Source organism: Ambystoma mexicanum, chromosome 7q, assembly GCF_040938575.1.
Source record: "Ambystoma mexicanum isolate Mex_15411 chromosome 7q, UKY_AmexF1_1, whole genome shotgun sequence".
In the NCBI taxonomy this organism is placed as follows: domain Eukaryota; kingdom Metazoa; phylum Chordata; class Amphibia; order Caudata; family Ambystomatidae; genus Ambystoma; species Ambystoma mexicanum.
The window spans coordinates 520,984,883-521,011,699 of NC_090941.1; the positions used below are offsets into that span (position 1 = coordinate 520,984,883).

General features: G+C 44.2%; 1 protein-coding gene and 1 long non-coding RNA gene across 3 annotated transcripts in view; one reads left to right on the forward strand and one right to left on the reverse strand.

The window, feature by feature from the left end:
* The window catches only part of ZC3H13 (zinc finger CCCH-type containing 13), a 1,331,719-nt gene that overhangs the window by 106,476 nt on the left and 1,198,426 nt on the right, over positions 1 to 26,817 (forward strand). For both annotated transcript variants that reach the window (XM_069639959.1, XM_069639960.1), the window contains exon 4: positions 15,735 to 15,846. In XM_069639959.1, coding sequence (XP_069496060.1) covers positions 15,735 to 15,846 — 112 coding nt within the window. The remainder of the gene's footprint in view (positions 1 to 15,734; positions 15,847 to 26,817) is intronic.
* Positions 22,926 to 23,458, reverse strand: LOC138528603 (uncharacterized). The gene is made up of 2 exons (XR_011284185.1): positions 23,343 to 23,458; positions 22,926 to 23,241 (listed from the first exon to the last, which is right to left on the reverse strand). It is a non-coding gene; the product is annotated as an uncharacterized lncRNA (long non-coding RNA).

The following is a 26,817-nucleotide window of genomic DNA, read 5'->3' on the forward strand; positions in this document are numbered from 1 at the left end:
GCTTTAAACCTGAGTTGGTTTCAGTTTTCAATAAGACTGTCTGCAGTTCTTCTAATTCTGCTTCCAGGGCCCTACTTTACTTGCGTTGATGGGCCACCATTGCTATCAGTTCTCCCCTACATGTCGCAGTGAAGGCGTCCCATATTGGGCCCTACCTCCAAAGCAGTGTTCAGAGTAAAGTATTCTTTCAGTAAGTTCAAGGTCATCACGCAACACCGGGTCAGAAAGTACCCCATGTGGGAAGGACCATTTCCAGAGCCCATTTGTTTTTTGCCTTACCTCTATTGTTACTCTGATGAGGCATGATCCGATATTGTTATAGCGTGGAGTTCTAAGTGCAAGATTTTCCCTGTTAGTATCGCTGAAGCCCAGATGTAGTCCATCCTAGAGAGGGAGTTCTGTATGTGTGAGTGAAACGTTTAGCCAGTCTCGTCCCCTCGTAAAGGTCACCCACACGTCCGTCGGGCCAAGAGTCGCACTTTTTTCTTTGAGCGCCGGAGAGGGGGGTGATCATGTGTTGGTTTTTGAGCTCCTATCTCTCTCGGGGTGACGGGGGTGGTTCTACTGCATATTAAGTCTTCCATTTACAAACACTCTTCCCTGAGCGAAAGACTCTAGCTCCGAAAGGGCGGTTCTAAGGAAACCATCATGACCCGAATTTGGGGCGTAAACCAGCGCTACTGTGAGTGTGGTCTGTCCCACCCTGAAGGTTACAAACAGGTACCTCCCTTCTTTGTCTGCCTTTGTGGTTGGTATCTTTGCCACAAGCCCCTCCCTAAAACCGATAATAACACCCGCTACTTTCCCATGAGCATTTGCATGGAAGGTTGCGAATATTGTCTCAGCTTGAATTTTGGTCTGTCTCGTTTCCTGATGTAGGTTTCCTGCAACGCTACAAGGTCTGGCTGATGGTTTGATAGGAAATGTTCTAGTTTTTCATCTTTACTGGGGTATTGGGCCCCCGTATATTCAGTGTGGACCTCCTGAACTGCACCTACAGCCTGCTGTGTGATGGTAATAGCCTAGGAGTCCACAAATACCTCTATGTATCATTCCCTGGTTGGTCGAAGCACACAGGATCCCTATTCCCCACTAACTCATATACTTCCCTGAACCCCTCAGTGCCCCTTCTCCCACCACCCACAGTTCCTCCCCACCCCCCACCCATGGAGCAGGCCGGAGTGCCTCATCTGTCCTCAGACTATCTGCCCTCAGCTCTGGCTCGCCTAGCATTCCAGGGCTCCCTAGTTTGGTATCCTAAAACCCAAGTCATGACTCCAGTGGCAGCCCAGTTGGCCGGGCTCCGTCCCCGGCATGCCGCTTCAGACCTTCTACTGTTCGTGGCCAGGCACTTTGCAACTTCAAAGACTCACACAGCTGCTTTGATGGTGATTGCGTCGGCCCGGCGGGGTGACGGGCACCGGCAGCAGCGCCTCGGCGCCAGAACCTTCCGCATTGACTGTGACCACTTGCATGCCCTCGGCCCATGGGGCTGGCCGAAGCTACCCCTCCCCGCCAATCTGGAGAAGATGGACTCCTTCTAGCATCGTGATTCTGTGCTGTTGGCCCTCCCAAGGGAAGAGTAGGCCAAAGGGAAAGGACCTTTGGTATTTGATTTTTTTTGTTGTTGTAGCGCTTGTTACAGGACGCAGTTCTCTGCGTCTGCAAGGTGGAGTGGGCTCAATCCTGGAATAATTGAATAGGTGCTCGATTATACGTTATAGAGCGCGACCTGCTGGCTGCTGCAAGAGGAGTTCCTTTTGCAGAAACCTGGCTAGAGCCACCAGAGTGTCCTTCTGCTGTGCACCCCGCTCCTGACTTCTGGGGCCTGTCCTGTGAATCTGGCTTATGGGGATTTCTAGTTGCTCCGCTCCCAGGAGGTCTGCGAAGACGTGTAGTACCGCTTCTTTAAGTTGAGTCTCCCACTGATTCTGGCAGGCTCCGAAATGCAGTTGTTGGATCTGCGGGACCAGTTTTCCAGGTCCTTGCTCTGTAGCTCAACGTTCTGAGGGATCCTTGCTAGATCTTACAAGGCTGCATCCATTTTCCTATTATCCTCCACCACCTCCTGGAGCGCCCTTTCCGTAGTTTCCACGTGTTGTTCCAGGGAGGCAGTGTCCTTCCCCTCATTGAGAGCCTGCCTCACCTATGTGGTGAAGTTTGTGAACTGAGTTTGAAAGGACGTACGTCTATCCTGAAAGTCCTTGAAGCAGGCCTCCAGGTCTGCTTTGGATGCTGCCATTTTAGGGCCTGCCCCTTCTTCCGTGTCCCCCAGTGACTCTGGATCCGAGGGCAGCTGCGGGTCGGGTGGGGGTCCTGCTCCCTGGCCGCGCAACATTGCAGAGTGCTGTTTCGTAGCGCTGTTGTCGGTTGTAATTTACTGGGGGTGATCTTCCCTTTACCCCCCAGCATTGGGCTCTGTTGGGGAGAATTCTCTCTTTAGGCTGAATTTCCTAACCTAATGAGTCCCCCAGCAGCTTTGCTGGATTTCTGGAGTTTGTTTTTTTTCTCCTGCCAAGAGTGAGACTCTTTTTCTCCCACTCTTGGACATGATTTATGGTGTTCCTTTGACTGTTAATGTGTTTTATGGGCTATGGGGTCCTTTACTCCATAGGGTCTCATGTGTTTTTACTATGTGTTACACAGCACCCTCCGTGCAGTAACACAGGGGTGTCATAGTGACACCCCACCATAGACTCCATACCCTGGGACTGACTACTGTCTCCCAGGGCATGTAAAGTCCCCATTGGCTTTACTAGTCCCAAATTATGAACAGAAACCAGTACAAACCATCATATTGTGGACGTACTGGTCGGGGCAATTCGATTGCCCCGGGGTCTGTTAGTCGAGGGGGAACGTCTGTCCCCCCTGATCGAGTTTTGGCTGGTGGCAGTGGATACTACTTTTTATATTCGACCGCGAATATATGCCTATGGGATTTTCCCATTGTTCGAGGCTACCAACTTTAATTATTTAATTCTCATAGCCTCGAACATACCGCTGGTTTATTTATTTAATATTAATTCGCCGGTTGGTATTTTTTGCCAGGACTCGATTCTAAAATGACGTTTGTGTTCTCTTCTGTGACTCCAACCCAAGTCAAGCCCTTTGTTCCACTTTTTGTCGGGCTTCTCCACAGAAGCCTCCAAAAGTGGTGCCACTTTGTCTGAGTACCACAGGGAGTGTGGAAGGGGGTTTAGGCACCCTGGACTGAGTTACCTTGGTAACTCAAGTCGCACTCTTGTGTGATTGGCCCAAGTGGTGAGCCGGCCAGCTCACCACTTAGCATGTTTGAGTGACAGCTAGGCTGAGTGAATGGGGGTGTGCTGCATAAAAGCAGGGCTTTGGGGACTGGAACTTCAGAAGTCGCCACAGGACCTGAGAATCTGACAAAGGAGAAGCTGAGCCGACCTACCACGACGACACCACCGGTGGAGCCCTGCGGAACCGACTCACCACTTCCCGACGACAGAGAAGATCTCCCGGCTGGAGAGGCTTCTTCCCCTGACTGGTGGGCACAACCAGTTTGCCTTCTTCTCTTCGTATCCCAGGCCGTCTTGTGGTCGAATTGCCCGTGCCAAGCACCCCGGCAACCGGATAGTCACTTACCAATGGACCGCGAATAAAAGGACCGCTACTTTTACCTGAGAACTCCGCGGCTGGTTTCTTCCCTGGCAGTGCAACGGACTCCTGTCTTCCTCCCCGACAAGATCCTCTCTTCCCCCGGACGAAGCACCGACTTGCATCCGCTGCCAGGAACAACTGCCCCCGCTGGTGTATTCTCACCACTTTAAGGTACTGTGTCCGCCAGGCCTCCCTTTCTAAAGATTGCTACAAGGTAATAATAATCCCTTAACCTTCTGGACTGGGCTGGCCGCCTTGACCTTCTAACTGGTCCCTTTCTTTTGGTCCAACTCTTTTTGAACCTTTGCAAGACTCTTGTGCATTTCAACCGTGTGACCTTGGACACATTTTGTTCTGATCCTCTTAAAGTGGATCCGACCTTCTGAACTCTAACTTCACGGTTTTACTTGCCTTCCTCTCTTGTTTGTTCTTATGAAAGTGTTGGGATTTGTTTCATATTATACTCTGCTTTTCTCTCCCTTTTAAAACGAATTATTGGAGTGCCATCTGCGTTAAGCGCTCACCGCTGTCTGAAAATAAGTGGGGCTTTACTTAAGACTTATTCTTCTAAGGGAGTGTATATCTTTTAGTGACCGTGTTTTTGAATTGCTTACTATTAGTGCCTGTGTTTTTCTAGATGTGGTTTTAAATAAATAATTCTCTTTTACACCAAGCTCTGGTCAGTGTTTACTTGTTCTACTATGTTTTTTTGACCTATTGTGAATACTCTGTATACTGCCTAACTCTTCTTGAGGGAAGCCTGACTGCTCAGCCACTGCTACCAAGTGAATCTGTGTGGTACAGACTGCTACCAAGTGGGTTTACTACCAAACACCTGTAGTCTTAAATCTTTTGCAGTGGTCCCAGAGGGAACTGCACAGGTTTCTGCCTAACAGGCTCCTTAATAGCTCTGTGTCTGTTGGGTGTGGCACATGTACCGTGGGTGCCCAGGGTTTAGATGGCGGTGCGGCCATGCTGTTATGCTCAGTGTGTGGGTGCCGCTAACTGGCCCTTAGGGTTTCCCTCGGGGTATGGGCATCCAGTCCAGAGCAGGCACCTGCTTCAGACTACAGCTGGGTCTAGTTGTAGGAATAAAGGGCGATTCCCTCCCTGTGAGCCGCAGGCTTCCTTCCCCCACTCCTTGAGCAATGGTAAGTGGTTGCACGTTACAGCAATCTTGGTGCAATGAGTGCTTAGAGCACTTTCCTGCATGTGGTGCCTGGGGGGGACCCCCGTTTAGAGATTTGATTATAGGTCCTCAAGGAACTGCGGGTGGCACCAGGAGCATCCTCGCCTCATGGACGCCCCGGCTATTAAGTTGCAGCCCTGGCTGGTCACCTCTTCCGGATCGATCCTGCACTGTTGGGGCACTCTGTTTCCCACTCCCGCCGAGGGGTCCCAGTGCCCCGTAGACTTCCTGCTCCGGCCTGGAGGTGGCCCGCTTCTATTAATTTGCTCCTTGCTTGAGAGCGTCCTGGTACCTCCCGGCCAAAGTCGTCTCTGCCCAGCCGGTGACTTGCCTTCTCTGCATACAGGCTGGGTATTCCAGGGCTGCACCTCCTTATGCTGCGGTCGCCGCCAGTTGCTTCCACCGATCCTTGGCTGGGCAATGCTGTGCTCAGAGCCGCAAAGTGGCTTCTTTCTAGGCCACCAGAGAGGACCGTTGCCAACGGTCCCCATGAAGTGTTTCTGCCTGGTTCACCCACACTGTGTTCTGGGGGATGTCGGCAAGCCCGATCCCGGCCAGCCGCTTCCCAGTAAGGCCGCTGATCACAACCCGTCAGATAGGTCTATGAACGCGTGCCAGCAATAAGCACCCTTTGTCACAGCATAATTTATCGCTTTGCTGGTGCTTACAGGTCTCGTCGAGGACGGAGCTCAGCCGGCTCATGTCTTCACATCCCGGCCGCCATCTTGGAATCCCGTGCACCACTTTTTCACCCATTTGACTGGGAATTCTCTCTAGCAAAGACTTTGGCTCTCTGACCTCGATATGAAAGTTTATTTTAAAGTCTGAATTTACCTCATAGTGATGAAATTCAAAGGAGGGTGTGTAGGGAACTAGTAGAGTTTGAATTGTGAGTAGAAAATCATCCACCAACATTACTAATTTATACTCTGTTTGACTGGAGCAAACGCCTGGTGCTTAGGCGTTTGCTGTAAGTCTTCTATCAAAGAGCACCATAGGTGTGAAGAAAAGGTAGGAGAGTCTGGGGAAACCCTGCAGTGTCCCTCTACCCATTCAGAAATCCTGGTGTTGGTTTCAATAAAAATGTGTTTTTATAAACTTCCCAAAACCTATGGTTTTAAGTCTCCATTATGCCAAGTCAACTATGTCAAATTATTTTCTTTGTGGAGCATTAGCAAGACAGAAAGGGGCTTTAAGGAATATCCTGGTTTAGTCCAGGTGGTGTGCTACTCTGCTTGCGTTATCATAGGTTTGGCAACGAGATGTAGTCCGTTTCATTCAAATAGATAAGATCGGTAGGAAGGTACTTTTGTCTGCTCACCATAATTTGAGAAAATATTGGTATCTTTGTTCAAAAAGCATTGTCTGGTGGGATATGAAGTCTTTGTTCTTCCTTGGTTTAGGGATCAGGTTTGCAGTTGCCTGGCTCGTTGTTCTAGAAATGCTAGCAGTCTGTGAAAAGAAATTAATAACTTAAAGAGGCTAAAGTTATATAGTGATACTTTTTTTCCTGTGGGTAAAAGCAATCTGTGCAGTAATCTGGACCGAGGGCCTTGTTTTATTAAGTATTTTGATGACCTAACAAATCTTTTCTTTTGTAACCTGTAGTTCTTCTTGAGCCAGGGAAATCTGAGTCATCAGCAAAATTATGTGTGTGACTGTCACCATTAAAGAACTCACAGGGTACAGATGACTATAAAATTTCAAAATTTAATTTTTCAGGCTTCATCGTGCATACTTTTACATTTTAGGGTCTTTCAAAGTTTGTATATGCAACTTGGTTAGACCTAGTTTTCAAGCAATGGGCTTTGCTTTCCCACACTATTGAATGTTGAAATTAATAAACTTCCCATTAACAGATGCTTTTAATGTGTCAGGTACGTGTGATTAGTTTGCACAGAGTTTTATTGGGGCACGTTGATTTATGTTGACTCGCACCTGAATGTAGTTGGGCAGTTAAGTGGTCTAAAGCTAGGTGTTTCCCAATGCCATTGGTTTTCTCCTGAACACCACTTTTACTGCGTCCCAGTTGTTTTTTTAGTGCAAGGCTATTATGCAAGTCTATGCAAAAAGGATGAGCATACCCGTCCTTGGCACTTAAGGGATTTAAGGATGGTCTATCGGCGCAATTGAATACAAGTAACTTTGAAGCCTGGTTATCCATTGCTGCATTTACTAATGCGTCTCAGAAGACGCATCTCCTTAGGGACCTTATTATAAATGAAGCAATAGCACATCTCCCAGAAAACCAAAAAAGCTTGGTACCAACTCTCTTTTGTGCAAACTCAAGCCTTTCTGTCCATATATAACTTCTGATCAACCATACAGGCCCTTGTCCTTTCTCACCTCAACCATAGGAACTCCCTTCTCACTGGCACCAATAAACAGCGTCCTTCGTGTCACATCCCACTGCTTCAAAGCACCTGCATTCCTCAGACCACAGGGCTGAAGCGCGACTGACAAGATTGCCATGCTTAGGCTTATGCATGCTGCATTGAGCGTCAACCTTGCTGATTTGGAAATGGAGAAGGGCTGGGAAGGGTAGAGGGGCTGGGGAAGGGCCACATGGGGACTGTGCAGTGGAAATAGCAGTTTGGGAGGGACCCTCTATGATTGAGCAGGGGAGGGGGAAAACTGAGCGACCTTGCTGTGGGCACCCCTCCACAACATCGCTCTTATGTGCACTGCCTTTGGCTGTAGGTAGACCTGTCAAGGCCTCGTCAAATATGACCACATTACACCTACACTCATTGAAGTAAATTGGTTGCCCTTACAAGCATCCATTGCCTTCAAGACCAGCTGCATCACTTGATCAAACTCCTGTGGCAAACCAGGAGGAGCACTTGGACTAATATATGCCATGTTAAGTGGTTTTTATTTCAAATAAAAAGATAGCTATCTAGCCCTACTGCTAGGCAAGAAGTTCCCTGCCTAACAAACTAAAACTAATGGTGCTCGTCAAAATCCAAAATTTAAATAGTCCTGAGTCCCAATCCTATTCTATTACCAGGTCCTACCACTTAATGGAAACGTATCAAAAAGAATGTCGACCAGATCAATTGCCTGTGTCTGGGGCTACTGGCTTGCCCGATCACTTGGATCTCTTTTCCTTGTATCAAGGTTTGTCAATGTTTGATAACGCAGTTCATAACCTCTCTGCAGGTTCTGTTTGTGAAATGCTAATATCTTCCATACATTTTCCTGTTCCTCAGGAAAAATAGGGTTATTTTCATACAGTATCCGCAAATTCAACTAGGTGTTTTAAAACCCTGCGGGTTCTCCTACTTTACAGTTCTTTATATTAAACTGTGTGGTTTTCGGGCTCTCCAAAATCCTCTGGCCCTCTGACAGGCTTACATTCTCTTGGTTCCCACATCCCTGATGGCTCTCCCAGCCTCGAATGTTAGTATAATTCTTTCTCAAGACTCCCCAAAGTCCTCTGGCCTTTTGGTAGGATTGTTGCAACTTGATTTAAATAGGGCGCCTGGTCTCTCGGTTTTATCAGGGTCCCGTAACCTTGTTGACTTTCTGAACCTTAAAACTGTTTCTCAGGACCCTCCGTAGTCCTGTTTTCACTCTGCTCTGGTTTATCAGGCTCCCTTAACCTTAGCAGCTTCTCGAGCCAGACAGTCTCTTCGTTTCTCTTGGCTCTCCAAAGCCCAATTGCTCTCTAATGGCCTTGCTTTCTCTCTGCTCTGGTTTATCAGGCTCCCGTAACTGTCGGCTTCTCCAGCTGTGATTCTCAATATTCGTGCCTCTCAATTGCGTTCTCTCCTTGGGAGCGTTTGCTTCCCGTCTGCTACTCGTCTCATCAGCAAAATCACTTCTCATGCAGAGCTCAGGGATCCGGCTCCCCTCGGCAGTCTGGTCTTGATATTGGTTACTGGGCCCGAGGCACACCACGACTTTTTGTGGTCGTGCCACCAGATGAGACTGGTGCTTTCCTGTCTGTCTCATCCCCGACCTCTGCTTCTCGGTCGGTTTGGGCGCCAGCCTTCCGGTGCCGGCTAGCAATCTGCTCGCTCTCCACACCACAGCTGGCTCCATGGGCTATCGTTGCTCCACCCCTCAAGGACCTCTTGTCAGAGGCTCGCTCTGCTTAAGTCACACTCCCCCCTGCCCAGGAATTTCTCCCTGATTCAAATTTCCTCTTGGTTTTAAGTACGTCATCACAAAGGAAAGTGTGTCCTTCAGTGGGGATTTTCCATTCAAGGCGATTGCATCTTTTGTGGCACTGCTTTTCTAGAAAACAATTTCTGTTAGTACTTTACCTCTTCCCGGTCGCAGGTTGCCACTTATTTATTATTCTTGATCCTCGAATATTTTAGTTGTATGTAAGTTACTGTTCTGCCTTTCTTTGCTTGCTTCCGTAAGCTTTGAAAAATTTTACTTGCCTACAGCGTTTGTGATCTTTAACTGCAGGAAAGTTTTTGGGAAATTCTAATGATTAGCCTTGGGTGTGTCATTAGAACTTTGATTGTGAAATCAAAATGGAGTAGCACTTGTCTGCTGCAGTAATGAATTCTAGTGCGGGACAACAGCATATTTTGTAATTATGATTTACTGAGGAGTGGTAGGTAAACCTGCGTGACTGCTTTGGGTATCCATTGTTGCTGATCTATAACCCGTTTTAGTATAGATGCCATTTGGTCGATCATTGTATAAACCAGCAAACTCCCCGTAGGATGTGTGCAAGGAATGTTTCTGCACTTTTCAGGAACATTTCTTTTGGGGATAAATGCAGACTTTTTTTTTTTTTTTTTTTTAACATGACATTGCTCTCTTCAAACACAGGGAGCTCACGGAAACCAGGTTGGTCATCGCAGTATGTTAGAAAATTCAAAATTGGCAGTCGATTAGAGTACTTTTTTTTTTCTTTGGGCGAATTCAGTTTTAATTTTAGTGAAGGTATATAAAGTCAATGTTTGTCAGCTCTGGGTATTTATTTTTATCTTGATTGCCAGAGGTAGTTTTGTAGATTCAATAACATTATACATTCCCAATTGCGCCAATCCAAAAGTAATATTCAGTTTTTAGAGATTTTCACACTGGTCAAATTGTTTAAACGTGTTTTTATTTAGTGTTTGTATACTCTCTACACGCGTTTCACCCTTTTTAATAATCAAAAGGGATCCTCAAGAGTTTCTAAAAGAAAAAATATTAATAAACAAAAATGACTTAAGATCAAGGTACAAACTTAATTGACATCTATTACAAACCTTGTTATAACAAGCTGCATATCAAAGAAAGAAGAATGATAAAGAAAAGATTTAGGATTTAGCATTTCAGATGCTTTTTATGTAAAAAAGGAAGAGACCATAGCTACATAATCTTCATATTGTATGCTTGTTATGACACTCGCCAATTCTGTGTTGTCTTGCACTAATTGGGTAGTTTAGTAAATTAATTATCCTTTTTCTTGAAAAATAGATCGTACTGCAGGGTCCAGTATTTTATATACACTGGCCTAAAAGAATGGAACAGGGAGATTTACCACATAGCTAAATTGTGTTTATAACTGCAGGACATTTATTTTACTAAAAATTAGAAAAGCAGTTTTATATTAGCAGCAAGAGTTTAACAATGCTTAAAATGAGAAGCGCTTACCTTATAGTTAAGTTGACCTTTGAGAAACCAGTATAGGTGAAGGGATGCGATTGTCCCTTCACAGGCGCATCCGGTCTTGTACAGTATTGCAACAGGATTGCGCCCTTTTATATGCTTTCTGGCCACGTATATCACGTCATTGGCTCGCGTGAAGCATGCGCGATGACATCACACATTGCGGCCATTTTTTCTTGCCGATTTTGCGTGCAGATGTAAATTTGTTACCAAAGCAGTCAAAAGTATATTATTGGGGTTATTATTACACATGTTTACAAATACTAGATATATTTGAATGTGCTTTTGTCTATGAAAATGATAGTAATAATTAAATGGAAGCATAATGAGACGGCAATCCTTGAAATAATTGAATGGGAACATAATTGGGGTTAAGATTGAAATTAAATCAGCCAAAAAGATATAGTAGAGAGATTAGGAAAAAGAATAAAGAAAGAGAACAGAAGGGAGGGGAAAAAATACATTCACTTTTTTTCTTGACCGCATTCTTTAGCAATCATACAATCATTAGAAATAGTTGCTTACAACCAATTAAAGAACTCATTGTCCGAAATTAGACCTGTATCACATGTGTCCATTAAATGGATCCATTTTGATTTTCTCTGTCGTAGAATGTTACTTATTGCTACCTCTGAGTAGATCCTTTATTTGCTCCAAACCATAAACTTTCAGTTGATCCACTATTAGTCCTGGATGTTCCATAATGCAATGTAATGCTAGTGGATATTTAAGATCTTGGGTTCTGATTGCCCACAAATGTTCGAATATTCTAGTTATTAGGCATCTGATAGCGCTCCTTATGTATGTTTTAATGGGTTGTACGTTATTTTCCCGCAGGATTTTTCGTCGCGGGACTTCATCGCCCGTTTTTATCGAAAAAGACATCGTTTTTTAAAATTTTTAAACCCCCAAAAACAAAAAAGATTTTTTTTTTCGATAAAAAAACGTCAAAAGAACTGTATACCGTTTTTATGCATTGGATTGAGTAAACAACAAATATGCTGTTTCAGTTGATATAGTTGTTCACTGGTTTTTCTTTCCCATTAGGCATTACAATATTCTTTATACCATTAGCCATCAGTGGGCAGAGTTTGCAGTTTCCACTTGTATGTGCCATGAATTGGTTTATGTTTGAATAGACTCACGATATCTTGTTAAGCAGTTGATTTGAGATGACGGGGACAAATTAGATGTTACAGAGTTGGTGCTTTTCTGTAGCAGATCCTCAGTGCTTCATCAGTATGTTGAGATAGTCGATCATCAAGTTTCAAAATTTTCCAATGTTCTTGAAGGAAGGATTGGAGCATCTGATCCATAGTTAGTAATACATTTTGTTGTTGGTACTTTTGTCTTCTTGGGTTTATCTTGTAGTAAGAAATCTCTTGTTATTTGCTCTGCCTTTTTGATAAGATTCCTTTAGTTTGTGTTTTATATCCTCTTTGCTTGAATTTGTTATTTGTCTGTTCAATGTTGGATTCAAATGTTTCTGTACTGCAATTTCTTTTTAATCTGAGGATTTCGCCATACGGAATATTGGCAATGTGTTTCGGGTGGTTACTGTGAGCATGTAAGATGCGGTTGGCTGCTGTTGCTTTGGTGTACAGGTTAGTCAAAATTCTGTCTGTTGATTTCTAAGTCTAGAAATTTAATCTTATCTCTGCTATGATTTGTGGTAAACTTTAAGTTGTATTTGTTGTTGTTTAGGTGTTCAATAGGATGTAAGTGATCCGATCGCGTCTGATTTTGCTGCGGTAGGAACGTTCGCATGAGAAAGGTGCGAACTAACAAAAGTCTGCAACTTTCTCATGTGAACACACGTACATACTACAGGGGTTTCCCCCGCAACCCCCGCTCACTATATTTTGAAGTATAGTGAGCTGGGTGTTGCGGGGGACACCGCGCAGTCTTTTTTTTTTTTTTTTTTTTTTTTTTTAAATGTATTATTTTTTTAAACTTACCTGTAATGCTACTGCCAAAGGTTCGAACTTTTGGTCCTTGCGGACCCTTATAGTCGGTAAAAAGGTACAATCCCGTTCAACATATGAGTATACAGCTCCATTAGGTCTCCTCCCCAGATCATAAAAATATCGTCAATATACCGACCCGAGAAAACAATATTCCTGGAGTCGGTAAAGGCCTTGTTTCCATGCATGATTTATTTAAAAAATAGATTTGCATACGATGGGACAAATTTGGACCCATCGCGGTTCCTTGTAATTGTTTATGGATTGTTCTGTCAAAGCAGAAGATGTTGTTTAATGCAAAGTGCAGCATTTCTAGTATCATGTTTTGTTCTTTGAAGGATATAGATCGTGTTTTCAAGAAAAAATCAGTAGTTTTAATGCCTTTGGTCATGGTTAATACTCTTGTAGAGGAATACAACATCTAATGTCACAAGATGATAGTTTTCTTGCCACGGTATTGAATCAAGTTGTTGATTATGTGCTTAGTATCACAGATGAAGGATTCTAGTTGCATAGTTGGGGGGGGGGGGGTTGTCAGTGAATATCAATGAATTGTGAAATTCTCTCTGTAATACAGCCAATTCCATTAATTATTGGACGGAAAGGAGGAAAATTGGTAAATTGTTTATGGATTTTCGGAAGAAAATAGATGTTTGACATGATAGGATATTGCACATTCATAAAGTCAAATTCTTCCTGTGTGAGCAGGCCTATGTCAAGCCACTTTTTGCTCAGATTTCTCAAAGTTTCGGTTGTGGTTTAATTTTTCATAGCCGACATGATTGAGTTGTTTTGAGGCTTCTCTGATGTAATCTGGTCTGTTTATTAAGACCACCTTCACTCCCTTGTCTGCCATTTTGGTAATGATCACTTCATTGGAGGATACATTCTCAAAGGCTCTACGTTCTTTAAGTGTAAGGTTATAACTGGTTTTACTTTTCGGTTTGTGAGATAATTTGCTTGAAGTTCCGCTTTTAATGCTTTATGAAATAAATAAATCAGATTTTCATAGTTAAATATCGGAATAAATTTGGATTTAGGTCTTGTTTCTTCAGAGAGAGGTGTCGATTTCTTGTTCTTCAATAAATTGCTGTATTGTATAGTTTTCTTCTCCAGCCAAGTTAAGTAATCCAACAGTCTGTTCTATTAGTTCTTCTGAAAGAGCAGATGGAAGTTCTGTTGCATCTAATTGTAATTTCTGTTTAGGGTTTTCCTAAAAAAATATATATTTTTGGAGTTTTCTACAAAATTCGTAGAGATAGAGTTGCATTTGAAAATAGTCCATTTTACTTGTCGGGCTAAAAGTCCTTTAAGTGATGATTTGAGATGGTCCTCAATCTCTAGACTTGAGAGGTTAAATATCAGATCTATTGTGTGTTGCCTCTTTGTTTGGATCTTGTCTGCATTCCTTGAGAGTATTTTCTTTGTGCGTTTTTGTCCTTCTCTCTTGCCTCTCCTCCACTTGCGGCGGTTATCGAGGTATTTTGTTGTGACCTTGGATTGGTGTTTTGATTTGGAGTGATTATACATATACCTCATTTGTGACATAGACTGCACTTTTTTGGAGGAGCTCCTATTTCTGCCACTGGGCTTGAGTCAGTTTCAGGTATATTTCTTTCAGTGGTGGCACTGGTTCCAGTTCTTGATTCAATATCGCTAGATGAGTCAATAGCTGAAGAGTGGTGAGACTTGAGGGCAAGGAGATGAGGTTGCTGCCGATGTTTTGGTTTTCTCGACATATTTTTGATCCTATGATCATATTTTCTTTGAAAAGTAAAGTTGCAATGTAAGCAAATGAATATTTTATTTTCAGATATTGGTAATACCCAATATTTAATTTTGTAATAAGTTTAGGATTCATTTTTTATCTTATTGGTATTTATAATCCTCCAGATTTCCTCAATGAGCGCGTCAGAGGTGTTGATGCTCAGCATGGATTTGCCTGGTTACTAATGTGGCAATCCCTCACAATGGTTCGGTTTCCACTGGGCACTAACCTGTCTTTAGTTTTAGTAATTTTTTTGTTATTTTTTTTGCTTTGTCTATTAGGTGGCACATCAGTGCCACATATAAAGCCCAAAATATTAGCATACGAGAGAAATAGATGCAACATAGTTGGTGGGTATTTGCCTTTTTACCCAGCAAGCACTGTACTAATTACTGTGGCTGTTATCACCCACTACCAGCTTCTACCTGCCCAAAACACACACAAACCCTCTTCCGATCTCTTTTAGCTGCATCCATCAAGCAGTAACATCAGACTGGGCTTTTTTGGGGGCTGCGATTGTTCATGCTGTCGCTTTCTGCAAGGTGTTATGGCTTAATTGCAGTTGTAAATCCGCTCCTAGCTTAATAAAAAATGTCTTAACCAAGTGTGCCTCAGCCACTTGACTTGTGCGCAATGTGTGTACCTATATCTGTTCCTTACATTGACCTGTTAAAAACATGCATTGGCAAAGCCAATCGCTTTGGTGCTTGCATTTGCCAGGCACTGCTATCATGTGCACAGGTACTCTCACCATGTGCCTGCTGTTGCTGTCTGATGGCCAGGTAGTACCTTTTTTGGCATGGCTTGGCAAATACCCATCGTAGGCCTACAGAAAAGCCACAACTGTGGTTACAAAAGAGGGTTGGTAAAAGTTGTATAGCCATAACCTAATACAGGCCAGACGTCGGCCGCAGGGTACACATGCACCCCGCCCCATCCCTCTCCCCCACACAGGACGAGTGCTCCTTTTCCACGGGGATCAACTGAGTGGATTGAAAATGTTATGTATTTTTCATGCTTTATGTAAAATTCTTTTTGGTGGGCTTTAATTTAGGGGAAATGGTCGGATTAGCGTCACGCATGTTCACAATAAATACATGTTTTTGCAGGGACAGGTCAATGATGTACTTTTCCCCCACCCTGTCAAACTAGCTGCGTTTGTTTTAATGCTTACATAGCGTTTCTTACATAGTGTTGAGTTTTCCTTTTAGTTGTATATGAGATCGTTTTCTTTTCAGCAGCGTTGTTGGCGCTTCAAACATCAGCTGTTGTGGTTTGCTGCTTTGGGAATTCTGTAAATTGCTTAATCTCTATGGGACCAAACGCTGCACATCTTCCTGTACAATCAACAAAGGAGTGTGTCGTAGTTGGGGGGCAGAAAGCGCAGAGTGCGAACGGGAGGTGGGGATAGAATAACATTTGATTTCTTTACCGTCGCGAACCCTGTTGTGTTTAGCTTGCAATTGAATACATTTTCTGCCACGCGGATCCGGGTTCCATCATCAGTGCAGACTTGAATGTAATGGTTGAAAATGAGCTCCAATACACGTTTCTTTGTGCTGCACAGATCACCAGAAAGGCCCACAGGAGACCTGAGGGAAAGAATGAAGAACAAACGCAAGGACGTGGAGGCTGAGCCACCCAAAAGAAGCACGGAAGAGCCTGCGTCTCCAGTGAGGGTAAGCTGTGGGGGTGGGGAGTAGTAGGCCTTAGGCTTCCGGGCTTTCGAGGTGGGGACAGTAGCTAAAGTACTTTATTGCTGGGATGGGTTTAGAATGTGCAAGTTGTTAATGTATGTGCGCGGAACCTAGGAAAAAACCCTCATAGGCAAAGATGATCTGAAAAACGGTAGACTGTTGTAGTTGTTGAAACCCAGAGTTTACATTTTTATAGTTTTCCACTGGCAAACTGTTCTGATCAAAGGGGTAACTGATGTGGCTTGAACGTTTTATTTGTGGGAAATGCCATGCTTTATATGAATACATAGTTTGAGAGTTGGTAAGCGGGTTTTAGCCACTACATGCATTTTCTGTGCGCATGTCTTCTATTAAAGAGTTGAAACGGCACGCTAGTAACCTTAATCTTCTGTCTAGTCTCATTGGCTTATACTAATTGGTGTGAAAGTCGCACGGAATTTTACACCAATCAATCGAACAGTTCGCCTGCATTCATAATAGCCAGCGTAAAACATCAAGATTAATATATTAGTTTTACGTGCATAGGACTTGGGCAGTTTGACATCTCCAAAATGCCCCGCTCCTTGAAGTGCCTCCAGTGCAACCCCCAGACAGTGAAGAGAAGAACTGTTTGCAAAATCACCTCCCGTATGCTGTAAACGGTAGTGCTGTGCATGGCAACACAAGTTAAACATCAAACGAGCAGGCGGATGGTAAACATTTTTTTCACTATAGTATAGTGGTCCTAAAATCACACATGGTTCTTTATCTCTTTGCATATTTAAAGTAGTCGAGTGGATTTCTATTTCGTACCTGCGTATGCTATCTCGTCATAGTATACCTGGTTCTCATGTTTCGTTGATTTACACATGTGCGTACGACGTTTTCGTTTTTGGAAATATGAGCTTCTCATAATGGGGATCCAAGGCCAATCGACTGTTTCTCGTGGAATCGGATTACTGTAATTAACATGAAATGTGTTTGTGGAAATGAATGGACTTGTAATTAGCTCATTGATGTCTGCCAGTTGTGGCTGGTGAATTGTTTTCATTGGGGAGAGGGGCATATTTAAACTCTTTCTGATAAGAAAGGGTGGTTCAAAGTCTAGAATTGTAAGCACATAAAGTATAATTGTGGTACACATTTTTCATTTAAACATCTGCAGTTGTTTTACCTGCAAAGTCTCTGGACTTGAGGGGGATCTGGCTGCTTGTATTTCCAAACAATCAATTCTGGGGAATCTATGGAGAGGTAATTTCCATGGATATGTAGCATTTTTTTTTAATTAAAATGTGTTTTGGTTAATAATTTTTAGCTTTTACTATTAGTTATGTCGCAGGCACTTAAGCATATTACCGCATTAGACAACACACTAACACCATGTAATCCACTTTGAACAGTTATCGTCATGCACAGTCCATTTGTACACCATATTTCACTCAAATAAGGCACTTGATGGGGGTGGGGGGCAAACCGAAAGTATGACTGTCAAATGCCTCTTGCGGCTTAATTGGTTTTTAGAATTTCAGAATTCCACAAATGTTCTGCTAGCAACTGCTTTCCCTGGAAGCACCAACCTAAATGAAGTCCTAGAGCTGACCTGACAGACGCTTGCTTCTAATGATGCCACAGGACTGCCTATGCACTGTATATTCTCTAGTTTACGTATTAGTCAGGCAGACTAGCTTGCCATTGAGTCACTGCACCTGAAATCTTCCACACCGTGAATCTGTACCTAGACATTTTCTCTGTACGGAATGTTCCCAAAAATGTTTCTCGCCTATTGTAAACCATGCGTCGGTAAGAGAACCTGCTCCCAGGTCTGGCAATAAGAGATGGAAGGGCATGTAATACTAATGATAACATCACGTACTTTATGCCCCACCCCCCTTCCAAATACTCGGGATAGGATCAACGACAATGCCTTTTTAAAGGCAAGTACTACGATACTGGGTGAGCTACTTACTATATGTGCTACTCTCTCTGGTACCAGGGCCTTTGTACCTGAGTAGCAGTGTCCAGGAGTTCGAGTTGGCCAAATCTTGTTTCACAGAAACCAGATGATCATGAACGCATCTACAACTTCATCAGTGTCACTTTCAAAGCTTTTTCTTGTAGATCACTTCATTCCGAGATACTTAGCCTTTTGACGAACTTAAAACATTTTTGCTACATGAACCCGTTGGAGGTTAAGGGGATTATTCATAGGCTGCCATCTCGTGGTTACTCTGGAATATAAAGTCTTCTGAATCAAAAACGTATGTTTTTCCACCCTTGCTTTGAACTATCATTTAATCTTCCCTGTACCTTGTATTTCAAAGTGTCTCCTTATGAAATAAGGTGGAATGGCCGTGTTCTTTTAGATCTCTGGGTTCATGGTTGGTGGTCTGGGGTCACCTACTATGGTGGAATTTAGGTGTCTTATACTGGGGCAGTTGTGGGTGTCATAACTTCTGGTGGGCTGGGTGGGGGTTGGAGGCCTGCTTTTGGCCTGGCTGTTATAAATGCATGGTGAGGCGCCTGGTGCGGTCTCGTGGCCTTCCAGGGCGCATTCCTTCTTGGGATAGCAAGTGTTCGCAACAGTTATGGAGCAAAGGGAAGTTTCTATGGGAGTAAGCAGCGTGGGTCACTCTACTCATCAGTGATTGGGCCTGTTCGTGTTTCTTAGCTGGGCCTGTGTTTGCTGCGCGGATATGTGGGTCGAATGTTTCTACCATCACTACACAAAATGGCTCTTATATGCGTGCACTAAGTCTTTATATCTTTAATTCAAGTAATAATGTGGTCATGCAAGGTTTCTTAGGACGCCACCCCCCCCCTTAACCCTGGTACATTGCAAGTGTATCTATGGGATTCACCTCACTATAAAGAGCCTAGGGGGGTGGGAGCTCCTCACCCTCACTTTGAGAATCCCAGAGAAGTTTTCTCTGGTGCTGGTGACCCCTTTATTACTCTGCGCTGGGTCATGTTGCTGGGCACTGATGAGTCAGGAAATCTTCCTCGAGTCTGTTCGCTAGAAACCTTTGGAAGGGATTTCCTCCTCAATCATCTGACCAGGGAGTAGAGTAGAGGAGAGGGATTAAAGAGTGTTTCCTCTTCTGGGTCACTTTTAATCCTTCAGTCCCTGCTTAATCGTCATGCTGAGGTGCCCTTGTCTGTGCTCCTTTGTGACTTACATGGCCCCATCATCTTTGATTTGCCTCCCTCGGCTAATGTCCCAGTAACTCCAGCCACTGTGGCAGAGGCGTTACTCCTTCAGCAACTGCTTCTCTTGGGGACGTCCCTAAAACTCTTTTAAACTTGGTGTAAGGTGTTCATCAGCTTTATGGTCGCACACATACTGGCCAAGGAGACTCTCCTCCTCGCTGCATTCCTCGTAATCAAGGTCCTCCTGACTCCAATCCAATTCGTCTAGCATTTTTAGTTTGTGCTATTAGGTATAAGCCACAACTATTGCATTAGAGTACAGATAGGGAGGAATGGCGTATGAGAGACACATTTTGGTGTTTGGTTAGGTTCCCACCCTTTGACTGACCATGCAAATCCCTATGTCCATTCCCACCCAGATCCTGCCTCTCCCTGCCCAGAAAACATCCTCATGGGAACTCTTTGAGCTCCCTCTAAACAAGCTTTTCCATCAAACCTTGAACCCAAAGGTCCTGCCAGTTTCTTTTTTTTTTTTTAATCAGTCTTCTGAGAGTTAATGGCTTAATTGGAGGTGTAAACGTGACACTGCTGGAATGAAGTCTTAACCAGGTCTCCCATCAGCCACTCGCTTTATAAGGACTATAAATGTTTTTTCACTGAAGTTCTGTAAAAAAAGAAGCATTGGCAAAGCCAACAGTTGGGCTTTTGAGAATTTTCCAGGCTGTGCTATTAGACGCCCAAGTACTGCATCTGCTTCCGTCAATGACCAGTTAATAGCACTACGGCAGAGCTTGGCTAGTGTCTTCCCAGGCCTGCACAAAAGTAAAAATGATAGCATTGCCAATGTTTGTTTAAGGAGTAGATGTTGGCACGATAGAGTGCGCTTTCTGCAGTGAAAAGCTGGATACTTTCGGCTGGCGAGGTAGTAAGCCGCACCCGTACCCCAGGGCAAAAATGATAGGATATGTTAAGTGGATTGCTATATCGAGACTAAGCATTATGGGCCATGAGCACCGTCCAAGTTTGGTTTGATGCAGACGGCTTGCCTTGAGCGCGCTTCCCGCGTGGGCCCCCGTGAGCTGTTCAAATAACAGCCAGTTGAAAAAAGTGCTCACAATAGAAGATGGCGCTGCCTTGTCTTAGCCTTAACATATAGTGAGAAACACGAAGAAAATGGAAGCGTCAGCAGAGTCTCACTGGATCTTTCAAGAGGGAGCAACGTTTCCCCGAAAACAGTACTAGAACTAAAATGCAGAATGTGCCAGCACACCTCTAGCGTCCCACCTTCATAATTATTCACTCTATTCCTTGGAATAGAGTGAATTATTGCTGTGGAGCCCGAGCAGCGTCCATCCTGTGATGTCGGCCTCGGTCTGACTCACTGAAATGTGGATGTGATGTTTGGAAGTACTAAGTATTGTTAGAGAGTCTTTTACAGCCCCAACACCACTTGGTACAAGTCTGAGCTAGTCACCCTTAAACACATGTGTAGGGTGGCTGAGAAGAAATGGCGTGCTTCCTGTGCATCCTCTGACAAACTGGCCTGCCGCCTGCTCCAAAGGCAATACTGGCTCCTTATCCGCACTAAGAAGAGAGCCCACCTCCCCTGCTTCTCTGCGGCATCTAACAACTCTGCCGAACTCTTTAAAATCTGCAAGGAACTGGCCAATCCTGATGCAGTCTCTAACTCTCCTGTGGCCTCCCAGGCCCTACGCACGGGGCCCTGGCCTCTCATTTCATCTAAAAAACCCAGCACATCCTGTCCAACATCTCAACCTCTGACCGGCCCCTTCTCTCTTTACTCTGGACCCCCTTTCCTCCCCTGACGAGATTTCCAGACAAATCCAATTTGTGAAAGTCTTGGCTAAATATGTTCTTCCCTGTTCATCCAAAACCATCAAGGACCACATTGACGCCCTTGCTCCGACTCTGGCTGACGTCTGTAACCATTCCTTCGCCTCTGGAGTCTTCACCCTCCCCTCTGAGGCACTCTTGTGCACCCACTTGTCAAAAAACCCACTGCTCACCCCTGTTGCCAAGCTAACAATAGCCCCGATCTCAATCACCTCTTTTCTGGGCAAACTCTTGGAAATGCTGGCCATCTCCCAGCTTAATCTTCACACCGACTGTTGGTTGTCTCCATGACCATCAGTCTGGCTTCAGAGCTGCCAGAAGCATGGAAACTGCTCTCCTGAACATCCGTGAACCTTCTCTCCAACCTTGACTCCAACATCCCTTATGTCCTCATCCTAATCAATCTCTCCTCTGCCTTTGACACGGTCAACCATGCCATCTAGCTCAACTGTCTCCGTGATTACCTGCGTATCACCGATCTGGCCCTGACCTGGCTGACCTGTTTCCTTTCTGATCGACCCTCACAGGTCCAACTTGGGTCCTCCCTTTCCTCCATCTCACTCTCTTCTTGTGGTGTTTCCCTAGGGGTCTAACCAATCTCCCTGACTTTTCAACCAATACCTGGCAACCTTAGCCCACCGCATTGCCACTCTGCTCCAACTTTCAGTGCTATGCAGATGACACTCTGCTACTTTTCAGGCTTCCCTCCGCCACCCCTTCTCCCGCTCTCCTGTGTCTGCCATCCAGGAATGGTATGCCGCCAATGATTCCCTGGTCAAAGAGCGCATGTCATTCAAAGCCCTCACAATCACGCACAGATGCCTTGTCCAGACCGCCCCAGCCTATCTAGCGGAAAGAATACACCTGGCCTCGGCCCATAGGCCAATACTTGACCAATATTCACACTGACGCAGTCCCAACTTTCAACAGAGTTAAAGCTAGTGGAACCAGCTTTGAAGTACTAGCCCCTAAAGCTTGGAACTCGCTTCCGCTCAGTTTAAGAAATGAAGAATCCCTCAACTTTCAGAAAAGCACTTAAAACGAAGCTGTTCAACTAAACCATGACTAAACTTCATCGCCGCCATCATTGTTCCTTTGTAACCTCGGAACAATTGTCAACACTGTTCATTGAATGTCTCCTTTGTAACACATGTCTTAACATGCATCAAGTGAATATTCTGTAACAGCGCCACGATGCCTCCGGGCCGCTGGGCGCTTTATAAATCCAAATAAATAATGATCTCTGCCTTGATGCCAGTAAGACAGATATTTTCCTCATTGGCACACCTCGACCCTCCTTCCCTATCACTCTGGCCGGATGCACCTTGACCCTCTTCCTGCTCCCACCTGTGAGGCCAAGAACCTTGGGGTCATCTTCGACTCTACACTCTCCTTTACTCTTCACATCTGACGTCTCGAAGAAGTCAAACTATCAACTACATCCCCTCAGAGGTTTTCTTTCTCCACCCCCCGCACACCACCCCAGAAGCTTACTGTCTCTAGAGCTCTGGTTCTCTAGGCTTGACTACAGCTACAGCCTCTTTCTTAATCTGCCTGCTTCTACTCTCCGCCCTCTGCAACTCGTACAGAACAGGACTGTGAGACGTGTCCTGGGCCTCAATCCCTGGGATCGTATCTCTCCAGCCCTGAAATTGCTTCATTGGCTCCCAATGGCTGCAAGGGTTAAATTCAAGACCCTCTGCATCGTCCAGAAGGCTTTCTGGGGCCTGGGCCCAAAAAACCTCCAACTTTCCCTCTGTAAATACCTTCCCACTCAAGCTCTTCGCTCCTCCACCTCCCTCGGGGTCCGTCGCTTCTCCAAGCAACGAGTTGGGCATAGATCTCCTTCCTCGGCTATGGCCTCGCTCTGGAACAGGGTTTATAAGGAAGGGAAAGGGGGGATCCTCTTTGTATTTTATAGAGGGGCCTGAGTCTGGAGGACGAATTTACACTGCAAAGAAAGGGGGTTGGACTCTGGTTGCCTCTTCCTCTGAGACACTAACAGGTGTCGCGCTAGCATACATGAGATCAAGTCTACGCTAGTAAGACTTGTGATTTTCTGTAATAGAACCCAACAACAATTTTTCACGGGTGCTTAAGAATTTTTATTTGGGACAATCCCCAAAAGATTTTTTTAAAAAAAACATAGACAAACTAGAAGTCCATTGTCACAAATTGTATTTTCATTATATTGTATCGGCATATAATGTCAACAACACTTAGTCATTAATACAACAAGGTTATCAAATGCAATATTATTGTACATGCACTGAGAAGGAGTCGACACTTAGATGTGTTTCCAGCTATATAACAACGCAGATGTAGATGGTGGGTTGTTCTATAGCTTTCCTCAGGACTGTGAAATCGGGTAGTCTTGTGTGTGTTTCTCTGACCAAGCTGTGGATGAGGAACAAGAAAAAAGGGGGGGACATGTGCTGTTTTAAAAGGGTTCTATAAAATAAGAAACTAAAAAAGCATGATGCTAAGCTCAGACATACCTGTCTTCAACAGTATTTTGTCTCAGGGCAGGATGGTGCGTGGGGAATGGCGAATCCGAGTATGCCAGACCAGGTGGTGATTGTTCTCTGGAGTTGCAGGAGAGGTCTCCGCTGCAATATATAGGACACAGCGTGTGTTAGATGCACGGGTCCTACTTGTGTCATGAAATTGACACTGTGCACGTAAGAAATTGAAGTGCTGTTTGCCTATTATTGGCCGGTACAGAGTGTAGTTAGCTGTGCGTGGACATGTCTCCTGTTATAATATATAGACAATATATCCTAAATGGCTGTTATAGTCACTATGGTATTAATACTTGTAAACCGAAGGAGAAGGCGAGTTGCTTACCTTCTCGTACTGGGGAGAGCTCCTGAAGTGAGCTGTGTCGCTGACCGTGTTCCGCGCATGCGTGGTGTCACATCGGTGAGGCGGGCAACCTTAAAAAGGTGAGCCAAAATGGTTTGCGCATGTGTGAGTAAATAGTGGTGGAGTTACCGCGCATGTGTGGGAAAAGAAAGTGTACGTGCGTTCATGGCTGGGATACTGTTGCTATGTCGCGTCAGAGATGGGCGTAGTCTGTCTGCACAGTTGCCTAGTCCCGTGATTTGCAATGTATACAGGGGGGCTGTGTAGTCCATGTGTTTTCCTACAGTACAGTCTGCATTTCATACATTTTGAGATTTAATTTTAATAATACAGAGCATGTACATGTGTATTTTGATAAAAACATGCAGACATTATAGAATTTTGTACCTCATTCTATCCTATGTAACATGATAATTGGTTAATGAGGATAGTAGGGAAGTATACTAGTGGGAGGTAATTAAGGTGTATTTAGAAGAAAAGGTTCCACTCTATGCAGATGTTTAATCCATTCTTCACCGTATCTAATCTGTGGATCCATTTCTGTTCCAATTTTCTAAGGGCTAGGTCTCTGTCACCTCCTCGTTCCTTTTCATCTATGGTTTGGATGATCGCCCATTGAAAGTCTGTATATTTATGTTTAAGTTTGCTGAAGTGGGCCACTAAAGGTTTGTCCTCAACGACGTTTTTTAAGCATGATCTGTGTTCGCAAATACGTTGCCTCACCTCTCTTACTTTTGCCGATGTATAATAGATCACAGGGGCACCGTATTACGTAAATACTCCACTTGGTACGGCAGTTGGTGAAGGTTTTGTACTTCCATTCTAGGCCATTAAGTGAGATGGTTTTTTGGTCCTTTGTCAAATTGCAGACTGAGCAGTTGCCACATCTGTGATGTCCAATGACAGGGGGGAGATCCCATAGGTTGGTCTGATTGGGTTTTTTCGTGGAGCCTGGGTATGTGTGTACTAGGCGATTCTTTATGTTCTTACTTCTTTTAAATGCGAATCTGGGCTTTTCGGGGCCAAAGTCTTCTGTTTGTAGAAGTTTCCAATTTGATAGCACCGATTTTCGAATGCAATTGCTTATTGGGGTAAAGGTGGTGACACATGTCATTTTTTCAGCGTGTTCCACTCTCGGTCTCTTGGTAAGACATGTTTCCCTACTCATATGCCTTGCTGTCCTACGTGCTCTACGTATAATATTCGGTGGGTACCCTCTTGCTTTTAGGCGAAATTCTAGGTCCTTTCCATTTTTGTCATATTCTGATAGGGTGGTACAGTTTCTCCGTATCCTGAGGAATTGGCTGAAAGGGAGGTTTTCTCTGAGTGATTGTGGATGAAAGCTTTCAAAATTTAACAGTGTGTTTTTGTCTGTTGGTTTTCTGTAGAGGGTAGTGACGAGATTGCCTTCTTCTGTAGTTTGAATATTGAGATCCAGGAAAGGTATACTGTCATTGTTTGAATTCATGGTGAATTTGATGCACGGGTCTACGGTGTTGAGCCAGGTGTGGAAAGATTTTAGTTCCGAAGGGGTGCCTCTCCAGACGGTGAAAACATCGTCGATGTATCTGACCCAACCGATTAGGTTTTGTTTATATACGTTGTCTACGTTGTAAATGTGCTTGCTTTCCAAATTGTCCATGTACAGGTTTGCTATATCCGGAGCGAATGTAGAACCCATACTGGTACCTCTTATTTGTTGAAAGTATTTGCCTTGGCACATGAAAAAGTTTTCTGTGAGAGCTATCCGTATACATTCTAGAATAAAGGATGTCGGTGTTGATTGATCTCGTCTGATCTCTACATTCGCTCCGGATATAGCAAACCTGTACATGGACAATTTGGAAAGCAAGCACATTTACAACGTAGACAACGTATATAAACAAAACCTAATCGGTTGGGTGAGATACATCGATGTTTTCACCGTCTGGAGAGGCACCCCTTCGGAACTAAAATCTTTCCACACCTGGCTCAACACCGTAGACCCGTGCATCAAATTCACCATGAATTCAAACAATGACAGTATACCTTTCCTGGATCTCAACATTCAAACTACAGAAGAAGGCAATCTCGTCACTACCCTCTACAGAAAACCAACAGACAAAAACACACTGTTAAATTTTGAAAGCTTTCATCCACAATCACTCAGAGAAAACCTCCCTTTCGGCCAATTCCTCAGGATACGGAGAAACTGTACCACCCTATCAGAATATGACAAAAATGGAAAGGACCTAGAATTTCGCCTAAAAGCAAGAGGGTACCCACCGAATATTATACGTAGAGCACGTAGGACAGCAAGGCATATGAGTAGGGAAACATGTCTTACCAAGAGACCGAGAGTGGAACACGCTGAAAAAATGACATGTGTCACCACCTTTACCCCAATAAGCAATTGCATTCGAAAATCGGTGCTATCAAATTGGAAACTTCTACAAACAGAAGACTTTAGCCCCGAAAAGCCCAGATTCGCATTTAAAGAAGTAAGAACATAAAGGATCGCCTAGTACACACATACCCAGGCTCCACGAAAAAACCCAATCAGACCAACCTATGGGATCTCCCCTCTGTCATTGGACATCACAGATGTGGCAACTGCTCAGTCTGCAATTTGACAAAGGACCAAAAAACCATCTCGCTTAATGGCCTAGAATGGAAGTACAAAACCTTCACCAACTGCCGTACCAAGTGGAGTATTTACGTAATACGGTGCCCCTGTGATCTATTATACATCGGCAAAAGTAAAAGAGAGGTGAGGCAACGTATTTGCGAACACAGATCATGCTTAAAAAACGTCGTTGAGGACAAACCTTTAGTGGCCCACTTCAGCAAACTTAAACATAAATATACAGACTTTCAATGGGCGATCATCCAAACCATAGATGAAAAGGAACGAGGAGGTGACAGAGACCTAGCCCTTAGAAAATTGGAACAGAAATGGATCCACAGATTAGATACGGTGAAGAATGGATTAAACATCTGCATAGAGTGGAACCTTTTCTTCTAAATACACCTTAATTACCTCCCACTAGTATACTTCCCTACTATCCTCATTAACCAATTATCATGTTACATAGGATAGAATGAGGTACAAAATTCTATGTAGGTTAA